This window comes from Ptychodera flava, chromosome 3, assembly GCF_041260155.1.
Source record: "Ptychodera flava strain L36383 chromosome 3, AS_Pfla_20210202, whole genome shotgun sequence".
Taxonomy (NCBI): Eukaryota; Metazoa; Hemichordata; class Enteropneusta; family Ptychoderidae; genus Ptychodera; species Ptychodera flava.
In genome coordinates, this window is record NC_091930.1 from 24,975,734 (window position 1) to 25,001,261 (window position 25,528).

General features: G+C 38.7%; 1 protein-coding gene across 1 annotated transcript; it reads left to right on the top strand.

Annotated features, from left to right (window-relative positions):
• The first annotated feature begins 1,042 nt into the window (after positions 1–1,042).
• LOC139125838 (uncharacterized) lies at positions 1,043–22,068 on the top strand. Its single transcript, XM_070691940.1, has 6 exons — positions 1,043–1,158; positions 4,888–5,169; positions 19,027–19,155; positions 19,599–19,785; positions 20,264–20,363; positions 20,687–22,068. Exons 1-6 carry the CDS (start codon positions 1,089–1,091, stop codon positions 20,759–20,761), a joined length of 843 nt encoding a protein of 280 aa, XP_070548041.1. The 5' UTR covers positions 1,043–1,088; the 3' UTR covers positions 20,762–22,068.
• The last annotated feature ends 3,460 nt before the right edge of the window (positions 22,069–25,528 follow it).

Genomic DNA, 25,528 nt, shown 5'->3' on the forward strand with positions numbered 1-25,528 from the left:
ACAATTAGCACAATTCGGATACTTTAGTTTGCAGCTTTTTAAAAAACGTACACATCTAATTCAATTCAGCGTGAAATGCTTTAAATGTTGGTTGATGCAGTCTAGCGAGGGTAATGTTAGGTAAGCCTCATATATTCACCAGAGCCGTCACGGGCGGAACCTCTTAATTTTCAGCCTTGCCGCCTGTGAATACGATCCTCTGCTCTACACAATGCAAATCGTCTTTAACTGACGTACGCTACTGTTCAACGTCTATACGGGCGTAACGTTTCTTCGCTGATAATTTGAAAGATTAACTAGCCTAGCTAGGGCTTTGTAATGATACAATCGGGTGCGCCCTTTAATCAGCGACCCCTGATACAGACTGACGCGGTCGCAGTTTTTCATGCCTAACCCAGAAGTCTTCATTGATAAACATTATGGCTATGAGAAGATTGGTAAGACATCAAAGTCAAGCTTCAACAATTAAACAAGATGACACTACGATCAAGAATATCAAGGTTTTGACGGGTAGTCGTGTCTTCTTTGGAGTTCAACAACATGGACACAATATTTAAATAAGAAAGATATACTTATATCTATTTGCGACTGTGGAAGAGAGACCACTCTGGTTTCGAAAGGTGGGGCAAAGGGTCACGGCTGTCAAAGGCACATCCGACTACGCTTACGTCTCGTCATGTCTTATTTTAATATTAACGACCCATTTGTTAATTTTCACACTGACAGCCAAAAGACAAATTAGACACAAAACGCACTAAAACACACACAAGACGATATTAGTGATGTTTGAAGCTACTTCTCCTTCATTACAGAGCAAACACTGACAGAAAAACGGTTACCATATATGTCAACAGACATGGCTTTCATAACATTCCATACTTTTTAAGGTATTGATATAATGTAATTTGAACATATTATTCCCGCAACGAGCAGTACTTCCAATGCTTACCATTGTGCGTAAGGTCGAATCAAATTGATGCATTTCAAAACACACCCCTAAAGGAGGGGCAACTTCTGTGGCAACCTGTATATGTGGCGGACCAAGACACGGTGGGCATAGTGACGCGACGAACACGAGTGGAATCATCATGGACGTAAAATCAAATCATGCATTAGCCAAGGCAATGATCTGCTTTCTGATTTTAGTGATTAGATCTGGTAAGTTTATGCTTACAAATTCAATATGTTATGTCTGTTAAGCTATTACAAAAATACAAAGAAAGATTGACGAGTGTATTGCCCCATACGAAATGGAATGTGGTGTTTCCAATATCTAAGTACATCCTTTGCAGCATTATGCAAAAATCTTATTGTTATGCACCTTGCACTCGGGACTTGGCGTCAAAATAGGCCTTCTGAATTGCATCTACTCAGTACAAGTAAATTCAGGGCGTAGTACATTAAGGCTTTTGTACAATGGACGCCATTAGAACGCAAATTGCTGCCATAGGGCCGATGAATGTATGTCTTGAGGCAGGTGTAGCAATTGAAGTGTAAGGTTAAATTTTCTTTTATTTTAGTATTTGAGTCATATCCACCAGTACTTTGATTGGTGTTAAAATTGTGCACTTTTGTCAATTTAAGGTTCCCAAAGGAAGCCCTATAGGGGGACATATTTCAGTACGTATGATGTCCTATGCTGAAAAATAACAACCTTTTGCACTTTCTATCACTCCGAACAATACTTGGAAATATAAAGGTATGTGGAAACCAGCTCAGACACTAATTTTGATATACTTGGGGGCCCAAATCCCTGCTGGCGGCCATATTGGACTCAGTCAGGAATAGGGGTATGGCATAGCTTTTTGTCAATTTCTCTCCTAATTCAACTTAATTTGTCAAACCATCTTGCTTTTATATCAAAAATTCGTGCAAATCCATCCATAGCGGTTTTCTACAGAGAAATTTAGTATTCAAAATTTCCGTAAAAAGTCGATGAAAATAGGCCTAGCCCCTGAAACCGGGGTTTAATTTGGGAGAGATTCTATTTGTGAAATCATTATCTTTTTGGGGAAGAACACAACTAAGCAATTGTAAAAGTATTCTGATATGAGTGTTTGGGACACAAAATTTGTTTGCCAGGAATGTGTTTTTATGTCATATGGTGTCGTATGGCTTGGTACAGAGGTGACGCAAATTGCTGCCATAGGGCCGATGAATGTATGTCTTGAGGCAGGTGTAGCAATTGAAGTGTAAGGTTAAATTTTCTTTTATTTAGTATTTGAGTCATATCCACCAGTACTTTGATTGGTGTTAAAATTGTGCACTTTTGTCAATTTAAGGTTCACTATATTGGCACAAGACCACAAATTCACTTCCGGGTTCGTTATCCCCGAAGATAGTTCGGAAGAAAAATAGTGCAGACCTTGAAGTTTTGATATCTGCATGGATGCTTGTTTAGTTTGAACTTTAACGTCAAGAATTTTTGTAAAGATATTTTTCTGCCTGAATCAAAATGTAGACTGTTGTGAATAATGGCTGAAGCATTTGGAGGTAATATGAGGAGTTCTTGGGCTAATAGAATCATAACAATAAGCCTGAAATTTGTCAAAACACCACTGAGGGCGCTATTTTCATCGCTATCTCAACATTTCCGTGGACTTGCCCACACGAAAAATTAATCAGTTGTCAAGCTGACATTGACCTAACACCTGTTAAGAGGATTCGTGCCGCTGAATGTTTTAAAATAGGAAATCGAGCTCAACGCTACTGTGGTGGCCTATGGGAAATGAATTAGTGGTCTTGTGCCTTCTAGGAAGTCGTGATTACTACTACTTTAAAACTAAGATAATTTAAGAACAACAATTAGCGTATCAATAGAACTTCTAGATCGTTCTGATATCTTCGAGAGAAAATCCTTTTAGTATAAATAAGGGACGGTTCATATTTGTACTTATACTGTTAGGGATCACGTCAGTGCTTACGTCAAGACTATTTTGAGACATTTCACACTCACGCTGGATTTGCTCTGTGATCTCCGTATTGTGATTTGATTTAATTTGGCTTCAAAATAGGCCTTCTACACTCGTCAATCTTTCTTTGTATTTTTGTTATTAAATTCCATTATTTTATTTTAAAGAAAATCGCTGACTGCGGAATGCACGGAATATGCGGATTCGGGCATGTGCAACCGGTACCTTGTACAGATATTGTGTTCCATAAGGCTTTTTAGCTCTCATAAAATGACATTGTTTTCCATAGTAGTTTTATAATAATGATAAATATTGTAGCTAAGGTTTCTACTTATCAGTATGACTGTATAGGGTTTTCCTAATAAAAGGCGCAGTATAAGCCTATTCCACATTTTGTCAGTAATGTTGGACGTTTACGCTACGAAAGACAGCTGCTTTTGACAAATAATGTTGATATCAAGAAAACTCATTTGCCGGATTTTTATATTGAAACTTTTCGTTGTAGACGCAGAGATCATGATGGTCGGCGATATTATTGATGACACTGAAAAACGTTGGCTAACTCCTACGGGTCTTCGATCAATAGTGAACATTCATTCCTAACCTTGTAATTGAAATACGTCTGTCAAGCCATTTCACTTGGACTGAAAAGCACCATGCGAATTGATCCAAATTGTCCACTTTGTAAAGATAAAGATTGGTTACTTTATGCTTTTTGAGTGCATTTATATCCAGTCCCTATTAGCTCCCATAGCTAAAATAACGATGTGGCTTATTCATAGGAATAACGTTATACAGATTGCCTTGTATTTCATCAACCCTCCTCGTAAATATATGCTCTCTTTTTGTCAATAAACGAGATCATTGTCTGTTCATTTTCATTACATTGACAGCAAAGATGGCTATCCATCTTGCTCGAAGGAAAAAATGAATAACCACTTCAAAACCTGAATACCCTCCTGCGGCGGTTGTTATTGCGTAATCAGACGATGATTTCTGTCTGAATCTTTAACATATGTATCAGGACTTCGTTATGTATACTCAAACACACAAGAATCATCCAGGAAAAATCTTGGGTCATCTCAGCCGTTCATGAATTTTCAATACGATAAACACCTTAAAACGTTTGTTTGATCCTGGTCAAAAGGTTCTTGCTCTTAAGGGATAGACGATGTTTTCTGCTACTTTTCATTAAATTACGCTACAATTATAAACATAGTGTTTACCGTTGATATAAGATTTGCAGCAGTTTGAAGTTTATCACACTACCTCAAATCTGCCAATACAGGTTTGTATTGACCATAAGTTTAACCTTGACATCATACATTTCAAGGGCTGCTAAAATTATTTTTTCAGACTGTCTCTCTCGTATTCAGAGTTTATCTGTGTAAATACTTTTAATACACACATGTAAAAAAGAAACATTTTTCTTTGAAAAACATTGGAGAGGTGGTGTTTTATGTAGGTTATGTAGGTTGTTCTTCCAAATGACTAGTTTGAGTCGTTAAATTATTAGACGCTCCCCATGTATACATAGTTTTTGACAGTACAATTATTGTGAGAAGATCATTGACCGCTCATTAGAGTACAAAAGATCATGATACTGAAATAAATAATCGAAGTGAACCGAAAGACTCCAAATGACAATCCGTTTGCACAAAATGGAAATCTACTCCTCGAGACCTCAACCAAACACGACTCAAATAAATACAAAAGCTATATGTAGAAACTTGTTTTCAGAAGCGGGGAACACTTGTGATGTGTCAGTCGACGTCCATATGCAAACGGAGTGTAAATTTATGTTAAACTTCATATTCATGTTGTTACGGACATGGCACAGGGAATGATTGGAATAAATAAAAGCGGCTATGTTTTTATTAAGCGAATTCGGTTGAATCTAAGAACTTTCGATTTTAGAAACATTGGTAATATAATGGATTATTAACTACTTTTGTAATTCTCCTGCCACGTACAGATCTTTCAAGTGCCAGTAAAACGGTGATTCCTGCGACGAATATCACAGAGGGCGAAAGTGTAACGTTTTACTGCAGAGCTAAAAATGAAAATCCTAGGCCCTACATGCTAGCCTTGTCACTTGGTGAAAAAGATGTTATCCGCGAGGACGGACCGATCTTACAACATACCATAAATGCAGTGAAAGGATCAGACAGTGGCATCTACAAATGCGTCTCATTTACGAAGTTTAATGATGGAAGTCAAAAGTCTTCTTCTGTAGAACATAAATTGATTGTGTATTGTGAGTAGAAAATCTTATCACTAGGATGCATGAAATTTAATTACCAAGCATTATTTCACTTCACGTTTCAGCCATTAGCTGTGATTGGTTGAGCCTCATTCACGCCATATTGAACAAAAAGTGATAAATATGTTTTCGGTGATATGTCCCTGTGGCATGCGCTGATTTTATCTAGTGTCATGAACTGATAAAGCCCTCTGCCTTGTTCTGAAATACAGCGCGTTGTTTCTGCATTGTACATCGTCTTGATGTTTTATGTATAGGTATTGCTTGAAACAAATATACGAGAAGTAAGCTTGACTTTCAATTTGATATCAACATTTAATACATCATACGAATAAGCTTGAACAACGATGTCCCTGCTTGTCATTTTAAGTTCACATTCAATTTCATGTAGCAATGCGATCGAGCAAGAAATTGAAGTTTCACTGTGTCGAGTCTGGACACTTGGCGATATTATATACAAAATGTTAAGAACAAAAGTGTTTGTTCGGTGAAATAAAAATAGACAACACACGCTAGGACGGGATTGATCACTTTATGTTGCCTGCCTTCTAGCTGGTGCTCATCGTTGTTAATTACAATCTCACCTTTCGCTCGGGCACCATCAATATTTCCATTATGAGCCCAATCCCTCGGAGCGCCGCCGTGGTTTTTTTTTTGAGTGCTTATAAAGAAACAAATAAGAGACGTGCAAACTTCGCCTTTTTCACTACCAATCAATCAATCACATCGCTGCTATTACTCACTAAATATTATCTTACTCCCTTTCATTGATACAAGATATCGTCACTATCAGAATGAAAAAAAGAAAAATAGATAAATCTGTCTTGCATATGAACGAGGATTCGCACTAAGAATCAAGGGCTTGAACTCACATTTAGAAAAAGCGCCCCTTTGTCAATAACTAGATTGTAAGTTTATAGAAGAAAGGTTCTTAGCTTGCAATACTCGACGTTAGGCAGTACATTTGCTTTGGCAAAGATAATGACGGCACAATACGTCCCTTATTGAACACTGTGAATTGTTATCATGATAAATACAAATTGAAACTTTTGTTTAAATTGTTGACAAATTATATAGATAATCTACACCTTCCCTGGTCTGATAAAGCGAACAGTGCACGTCAGTGAATAAGGAAGTGAATTTGGTGTGTGAATTTATTATTTACGCAATGTGTGGCTGTTCTACAAATTTATGAAGCAATGAACCATTAATTCTATTTTACTCTTTCTCATATTTATCATGAATCAATAGTATTATTGACCTTGTAGGCGTCGACTCTGTATCTTCAGACGGAAATAAAAGTTCTCAACTTAAAACCTCCGGCGTGACACTGAGGGCTGAGTGTGCAAAGTCAACCACGGTCTTCAATTTTCGAGTAAATCGGCAACACAACCATCTCAAATATTTGATCACTTCTAAATTAGTCGAATCCTTGCGAGGGCATCCCTACCTGAGCCAACTGTGACTACCGTTTAATGTTGTTGCCCAGTCATGTTCTATGATTGCAAACTGAAATTTACCGATGGTACTCATTATTTTTGCAATGTCCCGCTAACCCAAAAAAAAACTTTGAGAGTGACTGTCACTGAATGAAGACTGTTTTCACGAAAACAAGGATATCTCCCACTACGAGCTGTCGTTGAAAGAGACTGATGGGCCAATACCCCCATTGTATTTTATTATTGACGTGCCTTCAAAATGACGCCACTAAAATAGTTTTGTGATCATCGCTGATTTGTTTTTCGAAGGGATATGTCATATTATAACCATATCATTTCAAGGCGAAACCAATGACCATAAAATTCGAATTTCAATTTCCACATTAATGTTGGTACTTTAGTTCTGATGGTGTAGCGTCACCTTCGACTTTAAACTTCCCTGAACGAACGCGGCGAACAATGATCTCCCTGTTTCCCTATTTCTTTCTGTACTGTTTCTCTTTGCTCCTCTGTCCTCTCTGTCTCTATCTATACATACACAGTCGCTGCCACATCTATCTACCTATCTACCCATCTGTCAGTCTATCTGTTTGTCTTTCATGATTTATGCATATGGCAAATACTGGTCGAGAGGTTTTATAGTCTGTTCGTTTGTGGAAAAAAAAACCTCGGAATGAAAATCACAGAAAGAAATGGGATTGCGACATGCATTTTTTGGTCAACTTCCGGTTCGCCTAATCTCGAGACAAAGACGATCTCGTCAATGTGAAGCAGCCGTTCTGAAATACACAACGCTTTATTCAGATCAGAAAGCATTCATAACCAACTACCGTAAGTGGGATTCAAAATTATAGATTGTAATATCCGCTCCTGCTAAACAACTGCATCTCCTTGACCTGTACATGGTTAAATTATCTCGTGTTATTTCTGCAAAAGAAATTCAGCATTTTTCTAAAGTGAAACGTTGATCATGACACATTGCAATAATATCAAGAGAAAGATCGGAAAACGAGTAATGTCTCGTAGTTTCAGAAAATTATGTAAAATTATGTATTGGTGCATCCACTTTCGCACACTTGTGGAAATTTGAAAAGTTGAAATAATTTGCTAAACAACATGTTGGTTGCCTGAATAATGTCATATGTAAGCGTGCTACTAGTATCGCCAGAATCCAATACATGAAAGGAAATGTCATGATGATAGCCCTTTGATTGCATCAATATGCAATAGTTATTTACGGTCCTTTTTACTATCCAAGTTTGTTTCCACAGTTAAGATTTTTGCTGACTTTTCTTGAAATTTAAACCGACATTTGATATTAGGATGCGAAGCATAGAGGCCTTTACCTATACAGTCCGACTAACATGTACCTTCCGACATTTCTTTACATTCGCGAAGTCATCGTAAGGGCACTCACTTTTCCAGTTCCAACTGTAAAAAGCAGAATAACAACTGCCCAGTCATCTTTGAGTTATCTGTTCTCTGATCCGTAGAAGTGTTATCTGCTTGCTCAGTATGATCGACTTTCAATGCCTAGCGCCTGTACGGAGACAAACACGAATGAATGGTTGAAACATGGTTAAATAGCCGAACGATAACATGGCCGAGGATGGCGGCCAAGGTACCCATGATGCAATGTTACATAAATAAAGAAGGCCTACTGGCGTGACCACTTTCTCTTTTGTTTTTTTAACACAACAATAGGCATGCAAACAGCAAAAAATAAACGAACAATAACAATAAACTGTCAGGGGAAACAGGCGGGAGTGTCACTAACTGTTGAAGCACAAGACGTCAAAACAACAGTTAATGAGCAAAGTCAGTAAATTGTTTCCGGAAAGTGAGACAGTGTCAATGTCAAGTGAAACCCATCCTATATTAGGATGTAGTCCTCCAAATGCTTGTGAGGGTGATGGTCCCTCTGCGGCCTATCCTAATAGGGCTTTTCTATGGATTCTTCCTTGCCACACTGCAATGACTTATCAGCTAAGTCGCACTGTATAGGCTCAAGGTATGCCATCACCGGGCATGTACATATATCCGGTTCTGCGAGTGAGGTAAGCTTTTAAGTTCTGCTGGTACGTAGGAGCATTGGCACATATGTAAATAGGATCAGCGGGCGGTTCCTATAATGGCTCCTCATGACAGCACGGCTTAGCACTGTCATAAGACATGTTGCTTGCACTGAGAGGGATGGCATCTTCAGTTACCTGGTGGTCTTCTGAGTAATGGTCCACGTAGGTTTTATCTGCAAATGACTAAGCTTTTAACTTTTAACATTCGCTGCGTTTGACTTTGTAGGAGGACGCTCTCAGTTTTGATCCCGCAAACTTTTTGACGAAGCACCATTCTCCATCATTGCTGGTATCCAAGTATCTGCTTCTTGCCTGCGACTTATTCTGGTCACCATGGAGGTAAAGCAAGTCCCCGACATCTATAGTCTCCTGAGAAATTTCCCATCAGGTCTTTTTGCTTTTCGACTGTATGGATGGTTGACTAAGCGTTGATTGTACTGTTGAATTATGAGGTTGCGGTCTTGGAGTAGTATCTGGTCATTAGTGAATTGATCGTGCTATGTCCAGATTTCGCGAGCAGAAAGGCCTCTGCTCCTTATACGTTAGTTTAGGCGAGCGGTGGCAATACTCAAAGTGAGTGGTGTGACTGGACCACCAACGGGCTCTTGACGTAGAAGCTCTTCCTTTAATTCATACACTGCCTTCTCAGGCACTGGGTTTTTGTTTGGGTGTTTGGTCCGGCCTAGCTCTAGGCTGATACGGAGTTTGTGTAGAGTGCCATCAGAAGTCAGAGCCTGGAAACAGGTGCTGGATCGACACGATTAACAGCAGTAGGGCCATCTAGTGGGCGTAGCTCCATGGTGAGACATGCGAGGGCGTCACGTAAGATTGAGTGCTTCTAATAATCAATGATGCATGTGGATGTGAAAGAGGTGGTGGTTTCTCACATTATAAAGATGAATTTGTGGTTACGTGTTTGCTGCAAACGCGGTGCCTACACATTCTTGGGCTTGTCAATTGATTGTTGGAGAACATTTCCCGGATACTTCTTCAATGATGCACGGATATGACACTATTCGTATACGTGGTCAATGTGTTTCTCCAAGTCAAACGCATAAAATAAAGCTTTATGACCTGTTTGAGCTGGTGTTTTGATGGATGATCTAGTTTGATGTGGATGGCCGTAAAAAGGCCACCAAGTACAGCAGGTGGGACAACAATCAATTTTGATGTAAGATGGAAGGTTCATGGTGTTTAACTACAAGCAGACCATTGTTTGCGAATGTAGTAGAAAGACATATATAAGTTTCTTGGTGGGTCTAGTTCCCTGAGCTGTTTAAGGTGAGCATGTACACGGCGTGGATCAGGACACTCTAACAGGATATTGATCCAAGCTGCCCTGCTGGCAAAGGATAGACGTACTTGGCCGTTGATTATGTCAGAAACAGATAGCGATCTGACCACTGAATCTTCTGTACGATGTATGAATATGCATATTTGGCAACAAGGCTCACTACAAGTAGGTGCGTTGCGGCCTGCAAAGTTCGATGGAATATAGGCAGAGCGGGAAAGGCGGCAAACAGTGACTTTGTATCTGCTTACGATGGAAAGGAATGACGTGAGACGTGGACTGGCTGAAAATTCACCATGGCATAGCTTGTCAATGGCTTGGACACAGGGTTTGTTATCCGCTAGATAACAACCTCGGTGGGTACACTGTACGATGAACGGACTGAATGCATAGCGATTCTACTTTACATGGTAGCCATGACACATGATGTTTACGAAGTTTGGCACTAAAGAAGACAGCGAGCAATGGTTAGTCATCGCGTGTGACATATAATGTTGCACCTAATCCATGCTTGGTGGTGGATCCATCAGTGACAATTCAAAGTCTATCTGATTGGCGAGGGAGGACGATTGTCTTGTTGTGATTGAGGGACTGTTGTGCTGAGAGGAACTTCTCTTGAAAGTTTTGGGATGGGATAGTTGGCCCACTTTAGCAGATTCTAAAGGTACCAAGAGATGAGAGATGTGTTGTACAACGCGACCCAGTACCTTAAAGGCACTAATAAAGGGCCGTAGACAACATATTGTTTCAGGCAGTTGATATGAGGCTAAGGCGGCAACATGGTGATGGCTTGCTGTGAGTTTTCCTTCTGACCATATTCATCCCAGGATGTTATAATGGTTTCTTGGCAGATAGTTTCAGGTTACACTTTGAATGCTCCCTCAAGATGCTTTCCAAGTTTTGGAGTAGCCCTTTGGTGAGTTTTCCGCCACAATATAGATCATCAGCGATCTTGGCAACTGTCCCCTGTTGAATATAGTCACCTAACACGCGACACATAGGTATTCCTAGGGAAGTTTTGGATCCAGGCATCCCCATTGCACAACAGGTTTACACGCGTACGCCTCGAAACGGTGTGACGACACCACTATATTTCATTGAGGACTTTGTGAGAGGTATTTGATAAAATGCACTGGTTAAATCGGTGGTAATAGTATATTTCCCGCAAGAGATAGAGTGGACAGTAGAGTTGACATCAGGCATAAGTGAGGGCTGTGGCTTACTGTATCTGCCAATATCAGCAAATGCTGTGACAAGTCGAAATCCCCCTTGTGACTTCCTCACCAGGTATGATGGGTTTAAGTATTCAGATGTCACTCCTTTTTCTTTTAGGCGAAGGAACTCCTGCATTCTTAAGTTCACCAAACTTCTGTTGTAAATCTACCAGCTTGTCTCTTGCGCATTGGGGAAGAGTACCTTTGCACTGAGGTGTCTCGACCGGCCCCATGTTGACTGATGCTTCAAAGGGACCCTTTGCACCATTGTATCAAATGACAGTTGGTTCAAATACATCATCGTAACGATGTTGTAAATTTCGAAGTAGTGACCTTTTTTCCTCAGATAAGATGGAATCCTGGTCCAGTGGTACGTTTGTCAATCAGCCTGAAGGGCCTGTTGAGTGCTTGTTTTGATCATGGCGCCAATATATCTGGCAACAGACAGTTTGGTCATATCAGGTTCAGCGCCTAAGTCAAGTGTCAAACTGACTGGGTGGTGCCCATAAAATTCTTTAAAATGGCGAGTGCTTGGTATTGACAAGACAGGTGCAAACTGTATTGTCTGTTGTGACAGTCAGGGAGCCGAAATGCTCTTGCATATCATGTTGTGAATCATCAGGATACTCGCCATCTAGACAGGTGTAATATACTGCCGGTCTTAGCAGGTGGGTATTTACAAGCTCTGAGGAAGCAGTTGTAACTCTGTTTGCCAGCCTGTTTACATAATGGGCAAGTTTTTTGCACGTTGTTTACGATTTTGTGCTGACCGTATTTGTGCTGACTGTAATACCTTTGCGTCAGACAACGAATGCACCTCTTCTAGCAGTGTGTCTAAGGCTTGGGAAATGTCAGGTTTGAGTAATTCTAGTGCATTTCGATAACGTTGCTTGACTAATGTAGGTAAGCTAGGGTGTAGTAATCGTAACCATGTGAGAACAATGAGGCTTTCTAGAGTGGGTGTGATATTGTCATCTTTCATGAGTAAGTTGTCTTAAATGTAGGAAACCAGCCGTTGATGAAGGTCTTCAGGAAGGTTTGTCCGGTTCAACCAAACAGTCATTGAAGTCTAAAATGTAGGCGCCCGAAGATTTGAATCCAAAATGGAGGCGGAAAGCTTGCCAAATAGCTGACACAAAGGTGGGATTTTTGATTGTGTTGTTGTAAATACTTCATAAATTATTTATAAATATCAAATAACTCTGAATACAATGGCTATCCGTCGCTAGCTCGCTGAAAGCTATGTCCGCCGATGGCTGACTTGCTTTGGCATCTGTAAAGTGCGAGAAAATGATTGACACGTTCACGTGACCGAATCCGTACGTCCGGTTGGTAGAGATAGCATTCGATGTATCAAAATAATTTCAGCTAAATGGGATTATGAATGAAAGTATCTCCTTGGTGACGGGCCGCTTTACTCATTAAATGAAAGTAATCCTCGTATCGCGACGAGATTCATGCAATTTGTTACAATAATTTCGATCCATCGACGTCAAAAGAAAAATAAGAAGACTGTTCATGTGATAAATATATAATCCCATAGTATTTTTCTCTGTTTGAAATCATCGTTTACTCGTTTTGTTTTGTTTTTTTGCAGAGCCACACAACTTCGCGATTCAGCACGAAGTTGTATGGCTCTGCGAAAAACACTTGTATACGATGACGTCAAACAGAGAAAAATAGCAGGGGATTATATTTAAAAATATTGTCACGTAGCGTGGTTGTGATGTAGCTATTGTCGGATACGTACACTCTGTGGCGTGGAACTTCAGGCAGTAGAGACGGCAACAGACACACGAATATACTCTAAGTCGTAGCACTTTAATCAGCTGAGTAACACAAGTTACACGGTAAAACTTCTATGACCTACACTAGTCGTCAGGGTCACGGTTGAACGTCGTCTTGGGGCGTCGCTGGTAATGTCCCCAAACACGGTCCATCCACGGAGGGACCGTGTCCCAAAGTTCTCCTAAAACGGTGTCTGGTGTTCTCCCTCCAACACACTGAGATTCATAGTTTATATTGAGTTTCAGAAACTGCAAAGTCATTGGTCTATAATTAACTAAAAACAATCGGGTCTCAGGATCTGCAAAGTCATGCATCTATAATTAACTAAGAACAATCGGCAAAGTCAAATCGCTCTTGGTTAAGTACAATGTCAAACAAGGGTAAAGGTCTTCCAGGCATTGATAATGACTTAAGGAGTTGAAACAATAAAAGGTCACGAAAACGAACACAGGAGATAACGTGCAGGGTTACTGTAGGTCATCACAGTCAAGGGGTAATTAAGGATGTACGATCGGAAAAAGTAAAAGTAATGTCAATTTTTTCAAATGGGGATTTTTGAATACCTACGTATGTGAATAGTCCAAAACTGGGAAAAAAGATGGGGTCACCGCGCTTGTTTTTTTACAAAATGACATTAAAAATTCACGGTTTTTCACAAAATCACTAAAAATCAATAAAACAGGTCATCATTTTCATATTTATGTCATAATTGCATTTTCCACGTTTACACTGTAAAGGAATAAAGAAATTATAAATCTAAGCTACTTTGAAGAATTTACTTACATAAAATTGAGTTAAAAAGTCACGATATTTATTTTTTAACCAAAATTGCAACAAATATGCCCTATATTTTAGGATTGGGAGAGGGTAATTTATTAATTATTGATAGTTTCTACTAATGTCAATTTTCTCAAACTTTGCTAAATAATAGCTCTTTTTGTGAATTTTTCAAAACCACATTTTGTTTAGTAGGTCACCGAGCTCGATTTTTCACAATTTTGCAAAATCTAACTAGGATTTACAGGTTCTGGCGATAAACCATGCTCTCCTGGGTTCGTCGCACGAGGGCGCTCTTCAAATGCTGCTGACCTGCAGTGGCTACCTGCAGTGGCCTTGTCCAGACATGGTCATGATTCAAGCCTACCTGTAAACTTTAATGAGAGGGAAATGACAGAACAAAGCAAAGACTTTTAGGTTCTTTTACTTTTAGAGTCAATATATTAATACAGCATACAAAAAATCACGTAATATTTATTGCCGTGACGCTTATCGATGGGGATTTTATAGGTTGACTTCGCTGCGGACTAAGTTGTCACACACTAGGCCTACGTGGAGCCAGGAGCCGAGGCCGTGAACTTGGCGTTTCCCCAATACACGATGACAATCGTAAGGGCAAGCCCGCAACTGACACAAGTGTCAAGATTTTCGGCTAGTACACTCCAATCGACAATGCGACGGCCATTCTTCCATTCTCCGGCAGCTAGCGACACTATCATTGGGATTATAACCACGACCTCCTGAGGCTTCTCTCTTGTATAGCGAATCAGACGTCACACTTCTGACTTACGCTGTGCAGGCTACGGTCATGTTGCATTTTTTATCTCTTTGCTGAATTCTCGTACCTGCCAGCGTGTTTTGAGGGCACGCTGAACATTTTCTCGGCGCGATTTTCCTTTACCTGCAGATGACTTTTGTACAACGCAAAAACGTTCGGAACGTCACTATGCGCGCGTGGTTACTATGGATACAATTCTGTGCGGAAATCGGCGCAGTACGCTTATATTTTTCCGATCGTACATCATTAAAGGTTAAATTCTAAGCATTTGTCTGGCAACGTCACACCTCCCAGCTAAGATCGAAAAGCGTCCTCGCTCGATCTACAAATCAAAAATTAACAAAATAAAAAAAAAACAAAACAAAAATCAACGAGTCCAAAATCATAAGAATACAACAGAAAGTAATCAATGAATACACGTGTTACAAAACACTGTGAACTAGAGTACACTACAGTTGGGATCATTCCTTAGAGTTTGTAAGAGTTCGATGTATATTCGCTTTAAATTCAATGATGTCAATACTCTCAAATAATGATACAAATTAAATATCACAGAGTCTCTTCGTAAAACAGTAACTACAGAGTCATTGATGATATTTTCAGTGTAATTATGTCTCATACATACGTGGATTATGTTCGCTTATATCAGTCAATCAGACAAATGTACGTACCAATCCTTTGAATGATGAGCGTCACCAAATATCACGACGAGCAGAAGGCGCTGGCTTTAGTCGATCCAAACGGCTGCACACCAAATATGTCACGTAGCGTGGTTGTGATGTAGCTATTGTCGGATACGTACACTCTGTGGCATGGAACATCAGGCAGTAGAGACGGCAACAGACACACAAATATACTCTAAGTCGTAGCACTTTAATCAGCTGAGTAACACAAGTTACACGGTAAAACTTCTATGACCTACACTAGTCGTCAGGGTCACGGTTGAACGTCGTCTTGGGGCGTCGCTGGTAATGTCCCCAAACACGGTCCATCCACGGAGGGACCGTGTCCCAAAGTTCTCCTAAAACGGTGTCTGGTGTTCTCCCTCTAACACACTGAGATGCATAGTTTATATTGAGTTTCAGAAACTGCAAAGTCATTGGTCTATAATTAATTGAAAACAAACACGGGAGATAACGTGCAGGGTTACTGAAGTCATCACAGTCAAATTCAAAGGTTAAATTCTAAGCAATTATCTGGCTACGTCACAATATCATAATGGAAAGGGCAATTTATAAGGGAAATGGAATCTGCGACTCTTTTATCTAGCTGTGCAGCGAGGAAATTTGATGAAATTTTCAACAAAACGCGGAAGGTGGATTTAACTTTTTGTATTCATACTCGACTTATGTGTGGCAAAAAGTTGGGACGCTATTATTGCCCAAAATGGGGAGCCTTTGGACCGCAGTGCTCGAGGTATGCATCATGGGCTCACGATCATATCTAAATACAATTTATAAATTGTTGGGTAAAGAAAAGTCGGCCTAATTAATAGCAAGAAATTATTTCAAGCTTGTTTAGATTATGCTGTCAGCCAAAAGGTATGTTGTTTCCTGTCAAATGCAAGAACTAGCCTCTGACTTTAACGGGTGTCATAGGTGTTATAGCAGAGAGGTAAAGTAAACTTATTGAAGTAAACACCATGGCCGTTTAAAACCACTTCCTGGGTTGGTCTGCAATGACGTCTTTATTTGACATGCACAGAAAGTAAAGATGTCGTACCGAGCCCAGGATCATTTTGACTACCTGAACGAACTTTAAACAGGTGGCAGTTGCCCCGAACTAAGGATGTGCGATTTGTCTCCAGCTTCCATGCTGTTGCCCCTTCTGGTCTGTGTAACAACTCCCAACTTCCAATGATTCTGTTATTCCTCGCAATCCAGAGTGTATTGGTTATTATAAGGGCTGCCATGGAAATGCTATGTACTGCCGTCCTGACTCCTTTATTCGAGAGACCCATGTACTTGAGCCATGAACGGAGAGTCATGTTTTTAAACCCTCTTGAACCTACTGCCACTGCAATATATTCTGTCTCACCCACCCACCATCATGGCGCTCTTGAATAATCATATAATTGCACTCTGCCTGAAGTGTGCTGCTACAATATTTTCTTCTGCTAGAACTGTCAACTCTACCACCACGCATTTTCTTTCTTCAGTCGAATAAATGGTGACATACGGTGGCTCGGCTGTTACCACAATTTCTGGAGAAAACATGGGAGGATTCTTATCTTCATCCAAGACTGTTTCCCAGTCTTGATAGTAACAGTATAAAAATATATGTTTCTCGTCTCTAGTCAAAGTCGGATTTAGATTGTATTTTTGGCAAAGTTGCAGTTTTCATACTTTAAAACTAACCCTGACAACTGACACCTCTTGGATTATTTTCTGGGGGTGCATTAACCCAAAGAATTGCTGGAGGATGCAATGCATACTTCAGTGTAATACCATACCATACCTCCAGTTGTACCTTCCTGTCCGGAGTAATACTGGCCCTGGTCAGTGGGAGAACTCGAGTTGCGAGCTCGGCCTGCTGGAGAAGTCAGCAAGTAGGCGAACTCGGCCAGTAGGAGTATGGTTATATGATGAGAGTACAGTATCTATTTTCTAGGTCTCGCAAAAGTTATGTGAAAGCGATACCAATGCCATTCATGAGCGTGATGTTTGCAAACTTCCTTCTACCATAAAGTTACCTACTTGCTTCAACAACGCTAACTACAAGATGACATCAGCCGCACAGTGCGGTACATCTGGTTTTGCTTTCCATTAAAAAACTCTGTAAACTTACAATTTACTGCCGTCAAACCATAACGTAAAACGTTATTCATCCAACAATAACGATTAAGTCATTATACGCCCGAGACATGCTCCGAGTTGCGATCTGCAGAAATGCCGAGGCCAACGTGTTTTTCAGAGTGGAACGTCTTCTCATTGTTATCTGAATGTTCAACAAAATAACATCAAAAAGCTAAAATTGGCATGCGTATAAAAGGATCTGTTGACTGCGAAGAGAAAATGTACGCATTCATGATATGATCATGTGTAAGTGACCGACCTCTCCCACTGGCCGGGTTGGTCGGCGCGGTGCACTGGCCGAGCTCGCGACTGGCCCACCTCTCCGGTTTCTATCATTTTTTTTTGTAATCTGTGAGTAAGTAATTGAGTGACTTGGGTAAGCATACATCGGATTTTGGCCGAAAGTAGTTAGAAAAGGTAGTTTTTTGTGCGCGATCCAAATCGGAACTGGGGTCGCCGTGGTAGCACAGTCCGCAGGGCTGTGGTGGGAGCTCAGACCATAGATACATCAGGAACACACAGCATCTTATGCATAGAACAACACCGCTGTGTAAAACCCTTTGGCCAGAACCAATGATCGTAAATTTGCTAATACATACGAGTTATGTTTAAAAGTTGATGTATCGATTACTTTATTTAGGTCGTACGGGTTACACTCTCGTGCTGTATCAATGTATCAGTAATTGTCGATGCGTGCAAATCGAGGGCCACTCTCGGAGAAATCCTACCGGTGCGCTAAGCTTTGATCATGATCGTTTCCACAGTCGTCAAAATCACAGTCCTTAGTAATTTGTACAGTTGTTCAAGTCCGACATATCAATAATTCATCACATAAGTTACGTAAACAATTGAATCAAACCAAACGGTTTGCTGTTGCCATTGTTGGGCCTGTTGCGTACGTACAAGGGACAACTTTGCAGTACTAGTAGGCTTGGTTGGTTAACTGGGCGTCCGATCTCCAGTATTCTCCTTTTCTTGACTTGATAGACTATAGTATTTTCTGCAGAAAATTCAAGGTTTTTAAATGTGTGATGATGGCCCCCGATTTTCTAAAATGGCCCTGTTGGGACAGGAGTTGGGGCCCACAGTTTTAAAATCCTAGAATGAACACTGTAATTGTTTATCTAACATGGCGAAAAAGACGTCAACCACCATAAAGCGGCGTGTGCAGGCTCCTGCCAACCCTAAGCAAAGAGTGATAAAACGTCGCACTGCTGAGAAATCGTCGTTGACACAATGTCTTGACCACACTAAGAAAAATGACTTGCTCTCTGGTGTAGACTATGTCGTGAACTGTACGAATACTTGTTTATTGGACTAGCTTCGCTTCGACAAACATTTAATTGCGGTTTATTGTTTACAGATGGAAGTAATCCTTGTGTTTTGAGAAGTCACAGCACGTCATTATGTAAATTAGCTCGTGCCACGCACTGTTGTGTCACTCAAGGGAGATTACGCAAATAGCGATGCAAATATGTCCACAATGTTTACAAAAACTCACCGATTTAACCGGGATAGCCACGTGCATTTGTTTTGATTCTTTAAAAATCGTGAATTACACGGAAAGCATACTTTATATTGAACTTGCGACACATCTCAATTCTGGGTCTTACTTCAAGGCGTATTCTCAGAGAATTTTGAAAATTTGACAGAAAAATGAAAAATTTTGTATTTATCTACCTTAATTATATTAGGTCTTCAAGAATCAAGTGATGTATCTGTTACCGCTGCAGTCGTTATCCCTCTGGTAGCAATCTTGGCAATTATTGTTGGGGTTAAACTGTATTGCAAGCATATGAAGAAGACACAAACACATAGTACAAGTGAGCACATATAAACTCTATTCATCACGCTTTACAAACCTTACTCGTACAACTTGTACAATTATTTCTTTTTTGCATGCAATTTTGATATTAAACCTAGTGCATATTGTTTATCCATGTTTTTATTTCTTTGTTCATGGACGGAATGGGTTGATATTTCTCCGTTTAATCAAATGCTTACTTCATCACGTATTTTAACCTAATATTTCTTGTCTGGTCTCCTTCAATCCGTTACATCGAAATGTTTGCTTAACTGAAATGCATACACACTCCCTACATCACATGGATCTTCAATTGAATGCAACTTGGGGTAGTATGCCGTAATAGGAGAATGCCTCTCACATAACTCGCTTCAAATTTATTACTTATGATTGTTTAATCATGTAAATTCTGCGAATCTCCATTTTTTTCATATCTTCCTTTGATCTTGCGCCATTTTACAGATATGGTGTATGTTAAGAATTCAGACGAATCATCAAGTCCACCAGACGAGGGCGCACTTGGGGATCATGATAAGATGTTGCCTTCGGTGATCATGAATATATATGAACATCATAACAACGACAAATCCAATAGCAGGATTCCGAAGGCATGTACGAAGAACCGATTAATCAACTTGACAATACAGTGGTAGGAGAAGTATATAAATAGATTTTTTATCCTAATATTTGATACAGATGACATTTTGAGAGTTACATAGTTACTACGATTAATGTCCCTACCCAAGTATGGTATTTGCGGGCATTTAGTATCATATCATCGAACTTGCATCCTTAATATCACAAGCCCTAATATATATATATATATATAATATTATTATATACATATATATATATATATATATATATATATATATATATATATATATATATATATATATATATATATATATATATATATATATATATATATATAATATATATATATGCCTGTATCTTCAAATTGGTGATTATAGAGGTGTAAGTTGCGTAATTTTCCGAGTAAAGTACTTTTTTCATTTGAATTTTCAACTTAAAATCAAAATGTAACTTCATATAACAAATACCCTTTTGTCGGCGTTTGCTCTCTCCAGTGAACAGCCCCTAAAATTGACACTAATCATTCTCAGGTACGCCATCATGTTGAGTTGTTTGAATGCAAGCAAGAAGAAGACACCTTGTTTCACTGAATTAACAGCCAAGCTGGAGAAATTAAAGTGCGATGGAAAGGTGATAAGAATAACATTTATCAATCACTTGTACTGAGTCATAATCATAAGTCTACTGGAGGGGTCCAGCGGAATCTAACAATCTAAGATAGGTACATAGTGAATGTTTTGCAAGGAGAGACTCAATTTGTCAAGTGCGTTTAAATAAGCCATGATTTTATTTACTCATCAAGCCTCTAAATTAGAATTTGCTGACGTTCCTAACTATAAAAATATTTTAGTTGTAGGATTATATCTGACGTTTACTGTTTTACAGTGTTTTCAATTTCACGTGACAACAGCTGTCTATTGATCGTTAACTTTCTTTGTCACTTCTTTTCCCAGACTTACATTGACTTGGGCGCCATTGAACCAATTGATACCAGCGCTCTACCATCACTTGAAGAAGAAAGCAGTTGATAATTTCAAACGAATCAGCCAGATACCCTTACAGAAACAGACGTCGAAGAGAATAATGAAGCTGCCACATCTGCGAATTTTGAAAATACACTTGTCACAAAACCTCTCCCCTTCAACATCGTTAGTATTTCAACCTATTATATTGACCTTTTATCAAATTTCTCAATACTTTATCATAGTCATAAACTAATATACCATGTATTCATTTCAATACCATTTATATTACTACACCATAGCACAGCTTTGGTGACACCATAGTAATCAGAGTTGTTATTGCAAGTTTGGCAAGTTTCGAAATATTGTAAACATGAGATAAAAACAATTTGTCCCCTCCCCTACACTTAAACAAATTTTAATATAAACAGTATTATGATAAATGCTTCATATGCAAGTGTCTATTGTTTTTTTTAATTTACGTCATGATAAAAAGACAGTTCAATGACGTCATTTTACGAAATTAAACCCTAAGCATTTGAAGAGATTTTTGAGGGGAACAGCAGCTGTAGTTTGCAGGTAGAACGAAATACCTGAAAATGCGTGTAACAGTGTAAGCTGTTCAGGTATAGGTATGTAGGTACCTACTAAAGATGATATATCCAGGAGGCATGCCTGTTGACCTTTTTAATCATTAGCTTAGGGTTAATCGTTTAAGTTCACTCAGGTCAACACTGATAACGTCAGTCACAGTATAATACCTCTGATGTAAAATTAGGCACAGCCTCTTAAAGCTAGTTTGAAATTCAGCTCCCTGCATAGTAAACGTCAATTACTTTTTGTATGCCAAGTATATTTCCATACTGAAAATTATCTTTAACTGATAGTTCGTTTTACTGAAGAGAAATCAATGTACTTTGTGTTAAGGAAGACGTTGATATCAATATAAAAATAAAAAAAAGATGCTCGTGTTTTACTCAGATATCTCGAATATATAATGACAACAAGAAATGTATCTATGGATCTTCCTCCGTCTAATTGATCACGTCATGGAGTAATGACGTGTTGAATTAAGTCAAATTTGTGTATGACCTCAATTATATTCAGTGTAGGTCTGGTCACGAGGTCATGGTTCACAAATACATATTTTGGAATTTGTTGCTATTAAAACGGTTTCCCTGAAGACACGTATCGTTACCCTGGCAACGTTGAGACCGATGTTACGCGTGGATGAGTACCATAATGTTATAAGGACACGAAATCTTTAGATAATGTGAACCCTATTCAATATCCACTGTATTAAACTTACAAATTTGAAAATGATCATAATTTCCACTCTTCGAAATTGATTACAACGTTATTGCAAGATTTGTACATTTATACTACAATGAGTGATTTCCTCTGTATGTATACAAGATCGAAAATTCTGAAATGGTGTATCATGCTCTTAATTTCAAAAAAGGGTCACAATTGTTGGTCAAACGTTCCCTTAATGTCTCTAATCTTCGGTTGTATATTACCAGATCGGCTCGTGTATGTTTTGATATCCTATTTTAGGTACCTAAAGTAGGATATCAAAACAAACACGAGTCGGTCTTTTTCCTCAACGGTTTTTATCGCTGAATAATGTAAAAATGCATAAAGCGTTATATTCATGAGAGAGTAGCATTTGACACAGCGCAGTTATCAAATTTGCAAATCTGAGAATAAATTCCCATCAACAACTTTCAACTGGTTCGTGACATAGCTAAAAATAAACAAAGTCTATCTTGTAAATACATAGAATCCATTCAAGGATCTATCTATCTATCTATCTATCTATCTATCTATCTATCTATCTATCTATCTATCTATCTATCTATCTATCTATCTATCTATCTATCTATCCACTAACAATAGAGAGCAAATAAAGCAGAAAACAAACAAGCAAACAAACAAACAACAAATGAGAACAAACAGCAACGAAAAGCTTGCACACATGCTAAGAAAACGCTCGCGAACACTTTTTTCCGTGAAGAGCTATCATCCGAGCTGAAGGAAATACCAAGATGACACGTTTGTTATATGATTTGAACGGGAACCATTATATTTTCAACCTCAAAACAATAAACTGTGATCAACAAAGGGCGACCTCTACGACCATAACCGTATTAGCTTGTCATTACAAACATACAGCGTGTTTTGAACTCGACACGTTTCCATATGCAGTGGAAGAAGTTGTAAGTTATACGCAGAGTGTGTTACTCATAGAACAGTATGGAAGGTTTTACCCTGGCCTATACTTTCATCGCCGACGGATACAAAATACATGTGGCACGTGTTCAGCTATTGTAAATTTATGTCATTCTTGTGTAACACCAGTACTCACTGCAAAAAAAAACAAACAAACAAACAAACAAAAAAAAAACAAACAAACAAACAACAACAACAAAAAAACAAAAACAAAACACATAATCGGACTGGGTATTTTTTGTTGTCTTGAGTTAAGACACGGGTCATGATACAGCCACAGTAATGCGTTTTGGAATATCAGGAAAAAGGTTAATCTCACTCTGGCTCTGTTTACGAATAGATGTATATGCAGTTAAGAAATGTATGCGATTGCCCATATTTAGACACAATGTGTCTGGCCACAACTTGTTAATCTTGTGCACTATAGTTTACTGTTTAACTTTGTAAAAACAAAAGTAGATCCGGACTTTGAGGCGTTCACTGAAATATTTGCATCAAGCGGAGGCATGACACGTAAAAAAAATTGCACAGGTAGAGGTGATTTATTCTATAGCTTTACACAAGCACTCGAATTTAGATTTATTCATCGCAAAGAAAATGCTAGCCTACTTCTAACGCCGCAAATCGTAACCATGTTAGCTGACAATCAACGGGCATATCGAATAGCAGGTAACGAGTAAAAATACACACACAGGAAGCTTGTTGCAGAGAACGACAGGTTAAAGGTTACTAGTTACAAGGAAAAGATAATTCCACTTCATCATATTTGAATCGACACAGAAATATGCAGCACAGATATTGCGTTGTGCTAAACAATAAGCATTTTAGGTAAGTACATAAACATATATGTAATGTGTGTAATGTAATCTATCTGCATTTGTACTTTTGTCATTTTTTCATGGATTGTAAACACTACACACTGACAATGCCGACGGTAAGCAGCGCTCAACTTTGAAGGGTTTACTGTGTCGTCGTTTGAGCGTGTACGCTACAGTGAATCCATGTTTGTATTCCAGAGCTCGCACCGTGTTCCATTAGAACATTAAAGTACGCAATTACCATTTCTTTGTCGGATTAACAACACTCGCCACGCTTTGAGAGTCACTGTTGTACTATTTATATCATATTGAAGTTGTATTTTAAAAGACCTACGTCAAATAATGAGCAGTTCATATAAAGTTGACTTCGACATACGTCAACGGAATAATGTCCTCTTGTGAACATGATTTAGATTTAGATTCCCCATCTCATTACACTGCTTGAAAGACAAAACGGTGCCGACGTTTGATTAGGAAGGTTTATGGTGATTCTGTCACGGCCTCGGTATTGTTACTAAGCATATCTCAAAGGCTTGATATCTTCTTGAATCATAACAATGGCCCACATAAAGATACCGCCTTGCCTTTCTTTCGCAGTCTATAATGCTAACTGCATGATGGGCACAGATTGGTAAGATATTTAAACAACAACAACAACAAAAACACCTGGTTCCCTGGTAAATAACCATATTTTTTCTTCCTGTTGCTCAGCATTGTTCTTGGCCTTGCCTATATGAAAATTTAACAGTAATTACGGAATCTGATAAAGATCGAAAATTCATCAAAGCTATTTGCTTTTCTCATTAATGTAAAGTATAAACACATAGCTCAACATTGCTACAGTAATTGTACCTTATTGGAACTAATTGCAGAAATTGACTTTCAGTTCTTGCCAGGGGAAGAGAGAACTATAAATGTTTTTTAAGATAAACAATACTGTTTTTTCCTCTTTTATGTACTATCTCACATTTATTTTGGGAAACCGCATAACCCAGTCGATGTTTCTGCAAAAGAGTTATTATGTCAGTAAGCAGGTGAGGCTATGATGCGGAAACCTAGCTGAAAACATGTGACCGTTTAAAATTGCAGCATTGATCTCAGCATAATAGGACTTAAAAATTTACCGTCACCGACTGTTGCAACGGTATTGTTGGCAAATAATTCCTCTCAACTGTAGACGTACGCTACATAGGCAACATGAACACTAAACATCCCGTTATCATTTTGGCATGGAACAGAGAGAGATACTATACGAATATGTTTATGATTCAAAGTTACTTTTCTTTTTATATAATTTAAAGTATCTGTCTTTAAGTTGAATAGTTTACGTTGTTTTGCTTACTGGAACTTATTGATTGATAAATCAGACATATGACATTCAAATGAAATCGGAAAATAATCATCCATCGAAGCACGCATCGTGTTATCTACCTGCAGAAAGGAAATACTATTAACTGACAATGTAGCATTCTTCAGTGAATATTTTAATAGATGAATAATTTTCCACATGATACAGAAATAAAGCCGGAAGGTAGTGACTTTGCCCCTATAATGTGTGAAAACAACCTAAAAGAAACACAACGAATCTTCATATATGTGTATATAGCATTTAATAACGCTTTCGAACACATTTTACATTTTATAGTTGTTGTAATTCTGAGTTGTTTGGTTCTTGTTACCCTGCTAAACAATAAATAAACAAACACGCAAACAAACAAACAAGCAAACTGAGTAGATATAAGAAACGATGTGTTAATTATTATTATCTTCATCAAAAGATCCA